At 46.4% G+C, this 16,784-nt stretch overlaps 1 protein-coding gene across 1 annotated transcript in view; it reads left to right on the forward strand.

Moving 5' to 3' along the window:
- The first annotated feature begins 3,119 nt into the window (after window positions 1-3,119).
- Window positions 3,120-16,784, forward strand: part of ARL15 (ADP ribosylation factor like GTPase 15) — a 194,612-nt gene continuing 180,947 nt past the window's right edge. The window contains exon 1 of the mRNA XM_056848586.1: window positions 3,120-3,162. Within this exon, the coding sequence (XP_056704564.1) occupies window positions 3,151-3,162 (12 nt within the window). The 5' untranslated portion in view covers window positions 3,120-3,150. The remainder of the gene's footprint in view (window positions 3,163-16,784) is intronic.

Here is a 16,784-nt window from a genome sequence, read left to right on the forward strand (position 1 = left end):
TGGACTTGATGGGCCTTGGTCCGATCCAGCATGGCTTTTCTTATGTTTTAATATGTATGTTTGAGTTTAAGCAAGGATGTCTACACTGAAAGCTTCAAAAACCATCTCATGTTAAATATCAAAGTGATAGTATAGAGCAGGAAAAGCGGGTATAGTATTGAATAAAAACTAAAGGCCTGTATTTATGAATTCTTCCTCCTAAATGCAGCATTAAACTACTCAAATTAGTAACTGCAAATTACCTCGACAAAGGCCCCAAGAACTCAAAGCAAGCAATTATCACCTGAGCAAGCCTACCTCATTGCGGCTGATCTTATGTGTGTTATAATTGACAGAGCGCTGTTTAAAGCGTATTTAGACAGTCACCAGCTGCTGCTCTGAGAAGCAAGCTCAGTTGTAAGGGCTACAGATGGATATGGAAGTCCTGGGACTGCCAGCATGACTTCTGAAGGTATCAGAGCTTTATAGGAGTCAGACTAGAGGACCATCGAGCCTAACACTGTATTACAAATATCCAGGAATCCAGTAGCACTTTAAAGCTTAACTAAATTTATTTCAGCATAGAGCTTCTGTGAGTCAGAGCTCACTTCTTCAGGTGCATGAAGTATACAATTACTGTGCTTGATTTCATATCCAGTGTGTGTGGTGGGAGAGGAACATTAAAAGAGAGGCCAGTGTGAAAGGATCTATTCATTAAGAACATACAAAAAGCCATGCTAGATTAAACCAAGGCCCATCAAGTCCAGTAGTCTGTACACACAGTGGCCATCCAGAGTGGGGCCTGGCTGTGGTGGTGGGCACTAATTTTGTTGGCTTGAAAAGTGGTCAGGAATGTTCATGGAAGTCCATGAATGGCTGTTCCCCATGGTGATTAAATGGAGAACCTCCATGTTCAGAGGCAGCAACTTCTGGATACTGGTACTGGGCAGGAGAGTAAAATCAGAGGGAGGCTTAGTTGCTGGGTCCTGCCTGTAGGCCATCCAGGGACATTCTGATTGGCCCCGGTTTGAAGCAGGCTGCTAGAGTAGCTGGACCACTGTTTTGCTCTGGCACTGCTTCTCTGATGTTCTCAGCAACTTGCCATTTTCCTATCACGAGCTAGGAATCGAAAGAGCTCTTCTGCCCCTCACGCTTTACAAGTTTACTTAGAGTCAAGCTTCACTGTTTTCACATAGCTCAGCTACCCTGCAGCTCATCTGTGCAAAACTGCAAGACTTTTGGGTTGCATTTGCTGGCAAGGAAGGTGTGCGGCTTCAGTTAGCCTGGGGGTGACCATGCATATTTTCGTTGTGGCCTTTTATTGCATGGGTTGTTTCCGTTGGATGTGCTGCTCTCTGGATGCACAGTGTTTGCTGTCGAATTCTCAAATCACTCTGCACAGGGATCTGAAACTGACCAAATAAGCAGCCTCATAGGTCGTTTGTGATTGTTTCAGCATTCCCACTGGTTGCAAAACAACAACAACTGTTTGATCAGGCTGAGGTCTAAAACTGACCACTCGCTGTGAAGCTGACCAAATAAGCAGCCTCATAGTAGCTCAGCTTCGAGGGGAGGGGTTGGATGAAGGGGAAAGACAAGTGGGAGGGAGAAGCAAGAATGGGGTGGGGAGAAAACCCCAAATTGACAAGCATGCACAGGGCCAGCTTGCAATTTGGGATCGAGGCAGACGTTAAACTCGGGATAAAACAGCATGTGAGGGGAGAGTGAGGCAACTTCTAAAGGTTGGAAAATACTTGCATAATGAAAACAAAACCCCGAAGTACTCAGGGCTTGTCAGCAACAAGTGCATAAAGGGCCTGTGTAAAATTTTTGTTTTTTTGTTTTCAGCAGCGTCCAGCAACCCAGTGCTGATTCTAAATGCGGTTTTCAGTTTTTCTGCAATTCCGCAGTTCTGTTTCTAAGACTATTTATTTGGGATATTTTTATATCCCCAGGCATTTTTTTCTCTAGTATATTTTCATACCACCTTTCCTCAAGGCGCTGATGGTGGAGTGGACAGTGCTCCTCTCTTCCCTGGCCCTCCACGTGTCTCGATTTTAATGCGACCAGTTGCATGGGTTGCTGGGGGTAAAGGGAAGATGACTGGGGAAGGCACTGGCAAACCACCCCACAAACAAAGTCTGCCTTGGAAACGTCGGGATGTGACGTCACCTCATGGGTCAGGAATGACCCGGTGCTTGCACAGGGGACCTTTACCTAGTTGCATGCATTATGCATGGGAGGTTTTGTCTTGGACTTGCAGATGCACATTTTCCCCAAACGCACTCTCAAAATTCAAAAACAAGCCCCCATGCAGTTTTGAGAATTCGGATGGGGGAAAACGTGCATCTAGAGAGCAGCAAACCCAAGGCAAAACCTCCCGGGCATAAGTGGCGAACAGAATAGAGCCCCGCTACAACCGCGGGATATATATATCCCCTTAAGCGCACCAGGGGGTCCCACTGCACCGTCCTACTGTATGCACGTTCGCTCGAAAGTAAAGCCGCTAAATTGAATTAGCATCTCGTAACGCACCCCACTCCCCCCCCCCTCTCCCGCAGTCCCTCTTGCCTCCCACTGTTGCACGCCTACCTTATATCATTCCTCTACAACTTACCAGTTGTAAGGGGCTGTGGCTCAGTTTGTAGAGCATCCGCTTGGCATGCAGAAGGTCCCAGGTTCGGTCCCCGGCTGCTCCAGTTAAGAGGGACTAGGCAAGTAGGCGGTGGGAACAGACCTCTGCTTGAGACCCTGGAGAGCCGCTGCCGGTCTGAGTAGTCAACACTGACTTTGAGAGCAAGGCAACGTCCTGTGTTCGTGTGCCTCGCCGGACGGAAGGCCCAAGCCGGGCGCGTGTCCCTTTAAGAGCTTTCGCTCTCGCTTTCTCACGTGGGCGGTCAGCTGACAGTGACGCTCAGGGGGTGGGGGGGGGAAGCTCTCCGTGTTCCTGCAACCTCGGGCTGTGCTGCTGCTGCGGGCTGGACGGCCGCCTCCGCTCCGGGCTGCTGGTGCCGGGGCTCGGGCTGCAGAGGGCAGCGGGTGTCGCCGGGGCTGGCCTCGCCCAGCTCGAGCCGCCCTCCCCGCTCCCTTCTCCCTGCCGCGGGCTGCTTGTGCAGAGCAGGCTTCCCTTGGAGATCTCTTAGTCCCTAATCTCGATTGCGACCCCAGTTCATGGATTATCTGGTAGGTACCCGGTGTCAAGTCAATGAAACCCACCCCCTCCCCTTTCATACACCGCTGCTGCGTTTCCAATCTTCTATACCGGCAATTTATCTTTATATTTTTCTCCACCTGTCTGTTTCTTTGAGTGAAACTTGCCTGTTGCTAGGAATGGCTCTTCGGCTGTGGGTAAAAAAAAAAAAAACCTGACAGCTAAGAGGCTGAAAGATGACCCTGCTAAACTAATGCTGGCATGGCAGGTTAACCGGAAAGAGATTGTCGCCTCCCCACAAAGGTACTTTTCAAGAGCCAGTTTTTTTTTTTGGGGGGGGGGATGTATAAATCTGGCGTGGTGTAGTGGTTACAAGCGGTGGTTTGGAGCTGTGGACTCTGATCTGGACAACCGGGTTTGATTCCCCGCTCTTACACATGAGCAGCGGAGGCTAATCTGGTGAATTGGATTTGTTTCCCCACTCCCCCACATGAAGCCAGCTGGGTGACCCTAGGCTAGTCACACTCTCTCAGTCCTACCTACCTCACAGGGTGTCTGTTGTGGGAAGAGGAAGGGAAGGTGATTGTAAGCCGGTTTGATTCTTCCTTAAGTGGTGGAGAAAGTCAGCATATAAAAAACAACCCTTCTTCTTCTAACGCAGACTTTCAGAACTATTAAAGGCCAATAAACCGGAGTGCTTTCACTAAAGGACACGGTCGCTGTGCTCATTTGGTTATTAGAACTCTAAAGCTCTGACCTCAGTCATTGGCTTTCCCCCTGAACTTATAAACACAGAGGACGCCTGAATGCACACAGTTGAAAGTGCGGCCCTTAAGTGGTTGTGCACATGAGTAGTTTGGTGTTTAGCTGTATTTAATGAGCGTTGCCCTTATTTGTGCGGAGAGATTGTATCGCTTGTGTTCGCTTCAAGCTTGGGGAAGGCTACGGACTCACGAAAACACATGGGCGAGTGCAAATCTGAATTGCTTCTACCTGTGGAATGAGAACTGTGTACTTCAGCATGTCTGACTCTCTCCCCCACTCCCCGCATGCAAACCCAAACAAAGTTTACTTAATAAGTGGTAAGGAAGCACGGTTCTCTCTTTTTTTTTTTCCAGTTGGGAATGTCACCTCTGTTCTTGTTGACTCTCCTGGCCAGACTTGTTATTGGACAAGACCATCACTAGTACCTTCTTCTGCTCACTTGTTTTTCAAAATCTATATTGCCACTTAATGCTGATTTGTGAGTTGGTAAATGACAACATGAATGCTAGTCATGATGCATACCTGTTCTCTCCAGGATCATAGGAGCATGCCTAGTATATTGGGTGCTGTGGAGCACAGGCAGGATAATGTTGCTGCAGTCGTCTTGTTTGTGGGCTTCCTAGAGGCACCTGGTTGGCCACTGTGTGAACAGACTGCTGGACGATGGACCTTGGTCTGATCCAGCTTGGCCATTCCTATGTTCTTATGACAACCTGGTCAGTCGTAAAATGTTAACTGTATGGCTGTAGCTATAGGGAAGGACCTGTGACTTGCCATGTCGGATCTGTGATTGGGGACATAGGAAGAGATGCAGTCTCATGTGCTTCTATCCAAACTTGTGTAGCCATCCAGACTGCATCTATGAAATGTTCTGTTCTCCTGATAGCTGTGATGATAGCACTGGAACCTCCTAGAAAAAGCATGCAGGAATAAATTGACCCTTTAATTTCTATGGATAAGAATGGGTTCGCTAACAGGAGTTAGAAACCATGATGTGCTCTGGCTTGTTTTGACGCACGGTGTGTCTTTGTTGTGCAAGTAGAGCATCTCTCATAATGGAAGTTACTGCAAATAAACTTTAAGCAAGAGAGACACTGTCCTTCAAGTGTTACTCCTCTGAAGATGCCTGCCACAGCTGCTGGTGAAACGTCAGGAAAGAAAATACCAAGACAACGGTTACATAGCCCGGATAACCTACAAGAACCAATGAACTCTGACCGTGAAAGCCTTCGACAATATTTTAAGCAAGAACTTTGTCAGACCTGAATAGATTTTGACTGAACTGCTTAGATTTTTTTTTTCAAAAAAAAGGTTTATGCTTCTAAAAATAGAAATGTAAGGCTTTGAGGAAGAATGCAGATTATAGTTTTGTGTGAATTAGCCATTTTATTTCAAATCTGCGTGGAACCAACTGTGCCCCGCTGCTGTGGCAGGGGGAGAGGAGATGCATTGCTGTTTATAATGTGGAGATCCATTTCTCTTTAAGAGCTTAGTTAATTGACCACTAGCAATGAACTTGGACATTCCAAGTGCATTCATGCTGTAACTCCTTGGGAGCCTTGCAGCTTTCTTAATAGTTCTTCTGGAAACTTTTATCCAGATGAAGCCGGCTGTTTTGTATGGGGGGTGGGAATTGAACTGCATGACTGCTGTGGAAGAGCTTTTGTTGTGAACGTAATGTGTTTAATTGACTTTGAAATCTATTTGCGTACACATGGAACTTAAGAAAATGCTCTTAACCTAGTCCGACTTGACCTCTTGCGCTACTTACTTCCTTGGCCCTTTTGCCTATACTGTGTGCCCCCTGGAGCGAATTAATTACATTTTGACAATATGGCAAGCTTGCTTTTCTTTAAAACAACAACAACCAACAACCCCCGTTTGTACTGTTCTTACAACGAATGTACTTTGTCAGTTTGCTTTTCTCCCATGAGTAGTGACACTTTTATGTAGTTAAGAGATCAGGATCTTCTTTTTGCGGAGTCTGGCTATTGTATTTGGGTTATGCCCATCCATGGAAGGAAAGACAGTAGAAAGAGTTTCTATCTTAAATCTGATGCTAATTCCCTTGACCTCTAGGGAGAACACATGTGGAAGGTGGTTTCTAATTCTGTACTGGAATTATTGCTGCTTTCAGTTTAAAAAAATATTAAAGTGGACACATACTGATAACATCTCTGCTTAACAACAAACAGCTTTAAGACAGTGTGCTGTGTGTCTTTATCTCCCCTTTGTTAGAGCTAATCCTGATTAACATTGGGGTGGATCTTCTAAAGGTGTTTCCCTCCAGAGTTGATTTCAACTGAGATTTAGGGAAATCCTCTGGCATTAGTATCTCTTCTCTTGATATTGCCTGTCAGTAGTAACATTGATTTATATGTAGGTGACATACTAACAGCCTGACCCTAAATAGTTAGCATAGGGCAGGGGAGGCTGGTGCCCGTAGTGTGTGTGTGTAAAGTGCCTTCAAGTCGCAGCTGACTTATTGCGACCCCTTTTTGGGGTTTTCATGGCAAGAGACTAACAGAGAGGTGGTTTGCCAGTGCCTTCCTCTGCACAGCAACCCTGGTATTCCTTGGTGGTCTCCCATCCACATACTAACCAGGGCTGACCCTGCCCATAGTGGGGGGTGCTTAAACTTCCCATCCAACCACTTTCAGCCTCTTCTCTGTGCCCTTAGGATTTTCCCTGTCTTCACCAACATGACTCAGCCCATGGAAGCCATTCTCTAATGGCCAGGGTAGCTAAATGAAACTCCCATAATTAAGGGCAGCATTCATCTGAATACTGGATCAAATAATTTGCTTACTTCAGCGCTGAATTGTAAGCTTTACAGAGGCATTTTGCAGGCCATAGCTGGAAATGGAACGTTTGCCTCAATTGCAACAAGTAAGTTGTCTTTGGAGGAGTAACAAACTGCAAGTGAAATCTGAGCCCCAGTGAAACCCCCCATTACCTTATCCTTCCAAAATTTAGCAACTCTTTAACTCAGTATTTCTGTAGATGGTATTGTAGCAAATACGAGGCAGAAAACTTTCCGTGGACACTCTGCAGAAAGCTTCTAATGATTTATGTTTCCATGGAAAATTTTGCACTTCAGGTTCAGACAACTAATAACAATGAACGGATGGCAATTGGCAATTTCACGTTAGGCGAGTTTGTCGGTTACCAAGTCTTGGTATTTTCCATTATTTGTTGGTAGCGAATGTGTGAAGAGAGTATGTGTATGCTTTATTAATCTGGTACGGAACTAAGAAATAATGCAAGTGAGGCTTTGGAGCATGAGAGTGAAACTGAGGTGCTTTGGTAGACTCCAGGGGAGAGAATGAAATAGATGAGTGGACAACCACCTCCAAGCCATGCCATGCCCAGTTCTTTCTGTTCTGAAATTAGTGTCAGCAGGTTTCAGTGCTTTTGGCTTGTCTTAAATTTAGCAGTGCAAAAAACACAGTGCTATGCTGTCTTTAATGTGTTATATATATTAGTTTGTGTGTGTGTGTTAAGTGCCGTCAAGTCGCTTCCGACTCATGGCAACCCTATGAATGAAAGTCCTCCAAAATGTCCTAGACCAGGGGTCTGCAAACTGTGGCTCCCGAGCCGCATGCGGCTCTTTGGCCCGTTGAGTGCAGCTCTCCAAACTTGGTTCGGAGCCCCTGCTCTTGTGCCCGCTCGCGCCGGCAGCCGGGCTGCGGAGCCGACGTGCCTGAGAGCGAGAGCGAGCGCGAGAGAGCAGGCGAGCGGGCGCGCTGTCTCTCCCCCCCCCCGCCGTGGAGAATGGCCAGGCCCCCCTTTCCCTTGCCCTCAATGGTTGGAAGGCTAAAGCCTCCCCTCTAGCCACGCGATTGCTGGGCCGGCGGCTCAGCGGTTCCTGCCCCCCCCGCCCACCTATCAGCTGTTGGGTGAGTCGGGCTTCCTTTGGTAGACCTGGCCTCCGGCTGAGTCCCATTGGGTGGCATGTCTACCCACTGGCTTTCTTGGCGGTAGACCTGGACTCCGAGGAGGGGAAAAAGTCCCCCTTCAGAGGCCAGGTCTACCAATTGGCTTCTATGGGCTTCCAGAGGCCAGGTCTACTGCCAAGAAAGCCAATGGGTAGACCTGGCCTCCCAATGGGACTCAGCCGGAGGCCAGGTCTACCAATAGGCTTTTATGGTGGTAGACCAGGCCTCCAGACGAGGACTCCGGATGGGGAGGGGGAAATGGCAGGGACTTACAATTTAATTTTTATCACTAAAATAAGATCACTATTAAGTATGATATCAAGTATTATTCAGTGTACCTATAGTTTAATTAAGACTTAACACTTTAATTAAAGTTTATTAAGTTAATAAACAGTGTACCTACCTATATAGTTTAATGGTTCTTGTAGGTTATCCGGGCTGTGTAACCGTTGTCTTGGAATTTTCCAAGACCACGGTTACATAGCCCGGATAACCTACAAGAACCAATGAACTCTGACCGTGAAAGCCTTCGACAATATATAGTTTAAGTTTAAGAAATTTGGCTCTCAAAAGAAATCTCAATCGTTGTACTGTTGATATTTGGCTCTTTTGACTAATGAGTTTGCCGACCCCTGTCCTAGACTAATGTATTAGTCTAGTAAAGACTATTTCCACTTAAAGCTTTGAATTTGTTTGAATATAATATTTAAATGGCATATGGCTTATTTTTTAGCTATCAGTTCAAGCGTTTGTTGCGTTTGGGACAGAAAATTGACATGAAGTACTTTGTAAATCATAGAATCACAAAGTTGGAAGGGACCATACAGGGCATCTAGTCCAACTCCCTGCTCAATGCAGGATCAGCCTAAAGCATCCCTGACAAGCGTTTCGTCCAGCTGCTGCTTGAAGACTTCCAGTGAGGGAGAGCTCACCACCTCCCTAGGCAGCCAATTCCATTGTTGAACTAATCTCATGGTAAAAATGTTTTTCTAATGTCCAGATGGTACCTTTCTGCACGCAATTTATACCCGTTATTACAAGTCCTAAATGTGTACTAAATAAGTAAAAATAATCATGCTAAATCAGGTGGTGCTTTCTTAGAGTACTGGATAATTTTCTAGTTTAACTTTTTTATTTCTGAAAATCCCACATCATTGATGCTAAGCTCTGATTTGATCTTTCCCAAAGATCCCCCCACCCCAAAAAAATCTGGGTGGCTTTACAAAGCTGTGCACACAGCTACTTCATACAACAGTTAGGTGCCACAGGTTCTGTTGCTTAAAGTTAGCTGGAGTCTTAGCCTGACAGTTTTATTTCAGGAGGGGCCATAGCTCAGAGGTAGAGCATCTTCTGCATGCCAAGCGGGGTCCCAGGTCCAATCCCCAGCATCTCCAGACTGCCACCTGAGACCCTAGAGAGCTGCTGCCGGTCTGAGTAGGTAACACTGGCTTTGGTGGACTGACGGTTTGATTCAGTGTAAGGCAGCTTCCTGCATTCATTTCAGCATCAGCTTTTGTGCATCGGAGCCTACTTCAGTTGCAATAAGCGGATCCATGACTACGCAGCTGTTTTATGGAGGGCCACGACGAAAACAAACAGCCAAGTCAAGGGATCACGAAATGCAGAACAAAAGGTGGCCAACTGTTTGGTGGGAAAATGTCATGTCCCTTTAATTGAGGTTTAATAGGATGTTTATTGGGTTATGTTATTTTCCTCCATGTCATGAAAAGCTTCAGCTGCCTGTGTCCACTCATTAAAACTTAAGGGGAAAGGGTATTTTCCCTGGGCCTGTTGGCAACCCTAGGCAGGAAGAACAGGGTGAAATGTAAAATTCAGATCTAATCAAGAAAACTCCAGGGAATGTCCACTAATGCAAAACTGGTTAATTCCTGATATGTGTGGGCAGTCCCAGGTGTTGCTAAATTAATACCAGTAATTAGTAAGAAATCCCAAGCCAGGGGGTGGGGGTGGCTTTACAACGAAATTAGACAGGATAATAAAAGAAAGTTCTTCCAAAAAGCTATTATCTGCAATGGTTAAATGGAACTTTGATACAAAGAGGCAATATTACATTGAAATCCAGATTTTTCATTACAAGCAGCAAATAGAAGGACACAATCTTCATACCCTTCTTGTGCAGTTCTGAGGCATCTAGCTGGCTTACTGCTGGGATCAGAATGTTGGACTACTTATAACTTGGTCCCACAGAGCAGTTCTTTGTTACTCTGCCCCACATATTACTGAATATTTTGCCCCCTGTACAAGTTCATTTTCTTCTCAGCTTGCCCTCTAATTTCCCATTTCAGAAAGTAATTTCTGACTGGAGCTTGCTTTCCCCCTGCCAATCTTGCCCTCTGCCTCCCCAGGAAGAGAACTCCCTCCAGTACAAATTGCTTCTGTTGTTCCACCTCCAGCTCAAAGGAGAACAAAGCTGAGAAGCTCGAGAGAAAGGGAAAGTGCAGCCCAATCAACAGCCGCCCACCTGAACCCTCCCAAGGAAGCGGATTTTCACCACTCAGTAAAATGAAAATACCTAGCAACAGTACAGATGCCCATGTCGTGCTCAGTGATCCTTCTAGGGACCGATAGGAAGCAAATCTCAAAGGGAAGCAGTGCATGACAGTACCACAGCAGCCCCACTAGTCATGGTACTACATGCTAACAAAGCCACTGTGATAGGCAGAGATGGGAGCAGTCGGCGGATGTCAACCTGGAAGGGAGGTAACCAGTGGACGCAGCACCTCGCTCTGCAAGAAGGGCTGTGGCATGAAGAAGAAGAGTTGGTTTTTATATGCCGACTTTCTCTGCCACTTAAGGGAGAATCAAACCGGCTTACAATCACCTTCCCTCCCCCTCCCCACAACAGACACCCTGTGAGGTCGGTGGGGCTGAGAGAGCTCTAAGAGAACTTTAACTAGCCCAAGGTCACCCAGCTGGCTTTGTGTGTAGGAGTGGGGAATCAAACCGGGTTCTCCAGATCAGAGTCCACCGCTTTTAACCACTACAGCATACTGGCTCTCATGGGAGGAGATCTGGAATGAAGACATGCTAGTTTGATTTCCCCCTGTACCCGTGTTCCCTTTTGCCAGGGGCACACCCAGGGAAAGTAAAGCAGACTCTGATTTCATCACCTGTGTGCCTCTACAGCTCACTTGGCGGGGCAACTCCGATACTACCCGAGACCTCTCTTGCACAAGGACTCAGCTTGGGGGCATGGGAGTTCAGGACCACCCACCTCTTTGCTGGGCAAGTGGGAGGCAGACCCCTGGGCAGCAGCAAGAGGATATAAACTGTCCCTTCACAGGAGTCCTCCCTGGCAACTCCCTAGTAGCTCACTGGATGCCCATGCAACGGATGGGAGATGTGTATTTGGATCCCGTTAATAGGCATGCTTTCAAGAAGGCGAAGCTCACCTTTTGCCTACAACAGTCTGATCGGCAGCAACACAGAAGCAAAAAGCCAGAATGCACACACCCTGGGGATCTCTCCTAACCATATCCTCAGCTGAGAACAAAACACACCACAGGGCACTAAGCACCCCCCAGCAGCCTTTTTGTTGACACCAGCCATATATTTATTTTATTTATTTACGTTATTTATAGTCCGCCTTTCTCACTGGGACTCAAGGCAGATTATGCATAGCTAATCGGTACAGTCAACAAAATGGGACAGTCAATAACCATTGCGTTAGGATTTTAGAAGTCTGGAACTACCAGGAAGAAGCTGAAGAACAGCGTAAGTGTTAACATGACACATTAAGGGATGAAAAAAATACATAATAGGATTCTGCTTGCAGTAAGCTATCCATAGCAGTAGGGACCACAGTCCCTAACAACTTATCCAGTCAAGTTTATAAACTGTTTTGTATAGTGCAACCCTGCACTGTACCTGCAGGAAAAGCACTCTTGAATAGTTTAGTTTTGCATAGTTTGTGGAAGGCCAGGAGAGTGGGAACTTCCTTGACCTCCTCGGGCAGACCAGTCCATAAGGCATGAGGGGCTGTGGCTCAGTGGTAGAGAATCTGCTTGGCATGCAGAAGGTCCCATGTCCAGTCCCCTGCATCTCCAGTTAAAGGGACTAGGCATGTAGGTGATGTGAAAGACCTCTGCCTGAGACCCTGGAGAGCCGTTGCCGGTCTGGGTAGACAATACTGACATCGATGGACCAAGGGTCTGATTCAGTATAAGGCAGCTTCATGTGAGCCACAATGGAGAAAACATGTATGGGCAGTTGTTGATTTTGCCCATTTGCAGGTTGGCACCTGCAGAAGCCCCTGCTGCCCTGATATACCAGGACAGGGGAGGGCTGTAAAGAGAAGCTAAGATAGGATTCCTGGTTCAAGTGATGCAAGGAATTAACTTCCAGTCAGCTCTGGAAAGAGTTCTACACGGAGCTGAGGTTTTTATAGCATCATGTACAACCATGGGGGAATGGCTGTGCACACGTCAGTCATTTTGTCCAGCCATCTCTCACGCACCCTCCTCCTGCTGCGCCTTGGGGCCCCCTATTGCCACCTGCTTCCATTCATCCCATTAATCCTTGTGCTTCACAGGCCTAGGTGCATGCACCCGGCTCATGTAGGCTGCCCACAGCAATCTAGGCTGTGAGTGCCTCCTGAGGAGCCTTTCCCCTCCCCTTGCAAGAGCCTACCCGTACAACCATTTGATTGACCCCCTTTCGCTCCTTTCCAGAGAGCTTGAGCTGAGGTCAATCACAAAGAGAGGGAGTACATTAGTCAAACTGAATACTAGTCAAATCAAATTTATTTTGATGCAAAATCAGCTCTGTAATACTAGTCATAATGCATACCTAATCTCTCCTGTGTCAGAGGAGCATGCCTATTATATTAGGTGCTGTGGAACACAGGCAGGACAATGCTGCTGCAGTCTTGTTTGTGGGCTTCCTAGAGGCACCTGGTTGGCCCCTGTGTGAACAGACTGCTGGACTTTGTGGGCCTTGGACTGATCCATCATGGCTTTTCTTATGCTCTAATAGACATACTTACCAAACAGCATCAGGCATGCTAAAAGCAAGTCAGATGAGCGGGGTTCGCAACTCTCTTGTTCCAGCAAGGCTCTTGTGCTATTGAAAATTGCAATGACAAACTGGAGAATCACAGGCAGAACTGTTCCTATCAGCGAGGGCCCGCGAGAAAGACAACTGTGCTGGTCCGATAATTGCTTGTTAAACAGCTTGCAAAGGTCCAGGGGCTGGGCTGGAAGAAGAGTTGCAATCCCACAGTAGGGCAGTTGCACATTGGCCACTGAAGCTGTTAGTTGTGTTGCATGATGAGCAGGTGACAGGCATTGCTCTATAAATGAAGTCCACGCTGGCCTGTACTCCTGTTGGAGAGCTTCGGCAAGGAGATAGGAGGACAGCAACAGAGTGAAGTTCCACAGAAGCCACAAGCAGGATCTAAACCTCTGTGCGTGTTGCCCTTGGGGTTGCTTCAGGGCCCCCCTCCCCATTGAGGAGGAGGAGAAGAAGAAGAGTTGGTTTTTATATGCCAATTTTATGCCCTCTTGGAATGCCGCTATCATGAGGAACTTCGATCACGTTATATCTCTCCCCTTTTAGCATATAAATCTAATGCCTCAGTGTCTGACATAATGCCTTTTTTATTAAGTGACAGGGATCCCCAAGGCTACATTGTCAGTGGCAAGTTTTGTTTCAGTCCTTATATTCCTCAAACATTAGATTTACACTGCTCAGGATCAATGGATCAAGGAGCTTCTAAGGGATAAAGGAAAGGAAATATATGCCGACTTTCTCTAACACTTAAGGGAGACTCAAACTGGCTTACAATCACCTCCCCACAACAGACACCCTGTGAGGTGGGTGGGGCTGAGAGAGTGTGACTTGCCCAAGGTCACCTAGCTGGCTTCGTGTGTAGGAGTGGGGAAACAAATCCAGTTCACCAGGTTCGCCTCCGCCCCTCATGTGGAGGAGTGGTGAATGTGAGCATTCCCACATGGTGGTAGACACCTCTTGGGGACGCAGTGGGGCAGCTGAGGCAGAAAATACCCATCCCTTGCAAGGAATTGCTTTGGAACTGTATCTGCACTGCCTGCTGGGACTTCACCGTGAAGCACTGTTTGCGCAAGGGTGGGTGCTCCAAGTGCCCAGCCGTAGCAGTGTTTAGAATGGGGTGGCTGGTAAGTCATCTAGGACTGTTCTTGTTTTTCCTGTGTCTCCCACTTACAAGAGGGTTACATCAGCATGGCCGCATATTTATTTATTATAATACTTATATACTGCCCTGTGGCTCATGTTGCTTTAAAAAAAAAAAGGTAATGGTCCCCTGTGCAAGCACTGGGTCATTCCTGACCCATGGGGTGATGTCACATCTCTACATTTACTAGGCAGACTGTTTACGGGGTGGTTTGCCAGTGCCTTCCCCAGTCGTCTACACTTTACCCCCAGCAAGCTGGATACTCATTTTACCGACCTCGGAAGGATGGAAGGCTGAGTCAACCTTGAGCCGGCTACCTGAAACCATCTTCCGTTGGGATCAAACTCAGGTCGTGAGCAGAGCTTGGACTGCAGTACTACAGCTTACCACTCTGTGCCACAGGGCTCAAGTTGCTTACAGTTCCAAAATTAAGAAAACCAACAAAATGCAATAAAACCCCAAGAAAATGCCTGCAGCTCAAACCCTATTAAAAGTCCTTGCAAATAAAAATACACCTATTAAAAACTATGAAAGACAGCATCTGCTCACTTCAAAGGATCCCCCAATCTCTTAACCTGCTCTGTGAACAATAACTTTATCCAGAACAAGTTGATAAAGGCCCTGCAAAATATAAGGTAATAAAACATATAGTGTTAGTGGACCAGCATTACCTCTGTCTTATCTGCATTCAGCATGCCCTACCTTTGAGACTGATGTCCAGTGGCAAAGCATTGGTGCGGAGCCGAGATGGACACATCTGCAGCTTTAGACAATGAACTACATATTCCAATGCATACATGATTGAGTTATAACTGTTGATACAAGTTTCTCTGTAAAACTAATTATTCTTAGGGTTGCCAACCTCCAGGTACTAGCTGGAGATCTCCTGGGATTACAACTGATCTCAGTTCACCTGGATAAAATGGCATCTTTGGAAGGTGGACTCTATGGCATACCGTACTGAAGTCCCTCCCCAAACCCCACCCTCATCAGGCTCCACCCCAGAAGTCTCGAGGTATTTCCCAACCTGGAGCTGGCAACCCTAATTATACCCCTCTCAGATCTTCTGTTGGACTGCAGTTCTGTACCTCCGTTCTAAGAGTAAGCATCACTCAGCCCGTTGGGTCTTTGTTCCATGAACACGTGCATAAGATTGTGCTGCGAGACTTCCATAGTCTGAAACTTAAAAGATGTTTTTGTTGTCAGCAGCCTGCCGTGTGGGGATGGATGGATGGATGGGCTTTCTCCTTTAAACTGCTTACTTGGGAGCAAGTGCAATCAAAGGGACCCTTCGGCCAGAAGAGGGGAAGGCGAAAATGTAGTAGGTGAAGCTTTAGCTGCTACTTAATTTGTATGTTGGCAAAACTTCTCCAGCTCAACTTCTTTCTATCCTACAGCAGTCAAAGGTGTGAAAGCTGTGCCCAAAACAACTGCAATCCTGTTGGCAGTTTCATTGGCTTATTAAAACAATCCTTTTGTTCTACTGGGTATCCAAGCTCTGCCAAAGTCCTGTAAAAGAGCACTTTCTGCCTTCTAAAACTGAAATAACTGTCAGTAATATTTCTTTAAACATTGCATCCTTCCTAGTGATTGTGTATATGGGACAGCCGCGACATTGTTTTCTTAAGGATTAAAAAGGGTGCATTGGGAGCGGATTTGGAAGCAAAGAAGAACTAGTTTCAATAGAATGGTGGATAAATACCAGAGATGTTTGGTAGTCAGTACTGAAGCTTTCCACAGAGTAGTACTGGGAAAGAAAATGTGATCGTGTTAAGAGTTTTTTTTAATCATGTTAAGAAGAGTTTGTTTTTATACCGTGATTTTATCTACCTTTAAGGGGTCTCAAAGTGGCTTACAATTGCCTTCCCTTCCTCTCTCCACAACAGACACTTTGTGAAGTAGATGGGGCTGAGAGAGTTCGGAGAGAACTCTGACTAGCCCAAGGTCACCCTGCAGGCTTCATGTGTAGGAGTGAGGAAACCAACCCGGTTCACCGGATTAGAGTCCACCTCTCATGTGGATTAGTGGGGAATCAAACCCGGTTCTCCAGATTAGACTCCACTGCTCTTAACCACTACACTACATTGGCTCCATCTAATTAGTGTAAGATCTAGGGCCAGGATGGAGCTTGTAAAGCTCTTGGAATCCTAGGCTACAGTGGACATCCAGGCTTTTCTTGCAAGGTACTACAGTTTCAAATTAAGAAAGCTCAGGATAACTGATACGTTGTTCCCTTGAGTCATTAGTAGAGTTCACATGGCATTTCAAAAAAGAACACGATTGCATGATTTTTATCGCTACTGCTGGGTGTTCTATGGCCTGAAGGCAACTCTGTGTCATTCATGAAGATAATTGGCTCTTACATTTTTGGTTTTGTCGCAAAGCTTCTCTGGCTTATTGCAGGCCTGGTGTGTGCTTGGCATCTTGTTGCTCCATGGACTTGCTTTGAATTTCTTGAAAATCAGCTTTCGTGATTGTGTCATAGAAGCACACCTTTAACGCTGACCTTCAGAGGCTTCTTGCAGAAATACTGGTAGATGGCAGAATACCCGTATCACGGTGACTAGACAATTGTATTCTCCCACACTTCTGTAAAGTGAGCTTTTTCACATGTAGCACATATCTGAGAATGTAGCCAGTGCTGGTGAACATCATGTGCAAAGGTGTTGCAATATACAAAGATATTCTGATGGTCATTTGAGTGTCTATGTAGTGTGACATCTTTTGAAACAGCCAAGTGAACAAGGGCAGTGGTTGCTCAGTTTGGAACATTTATGTA

This window comes from Euleptes europaea, chromosome 4 (genome assembly GCF_029931775.1).
Source record: "Euleptes europaea isolate rEulEur1 chromosome 4, rEulEur1.hap1, whole genome shotgun sequence".
NCBI lineage: Eukaryota > Metazoa > Chordata > Lepidosauria > Squamata > Sphaerodactylidae > Euleptes > Euleptes europaea.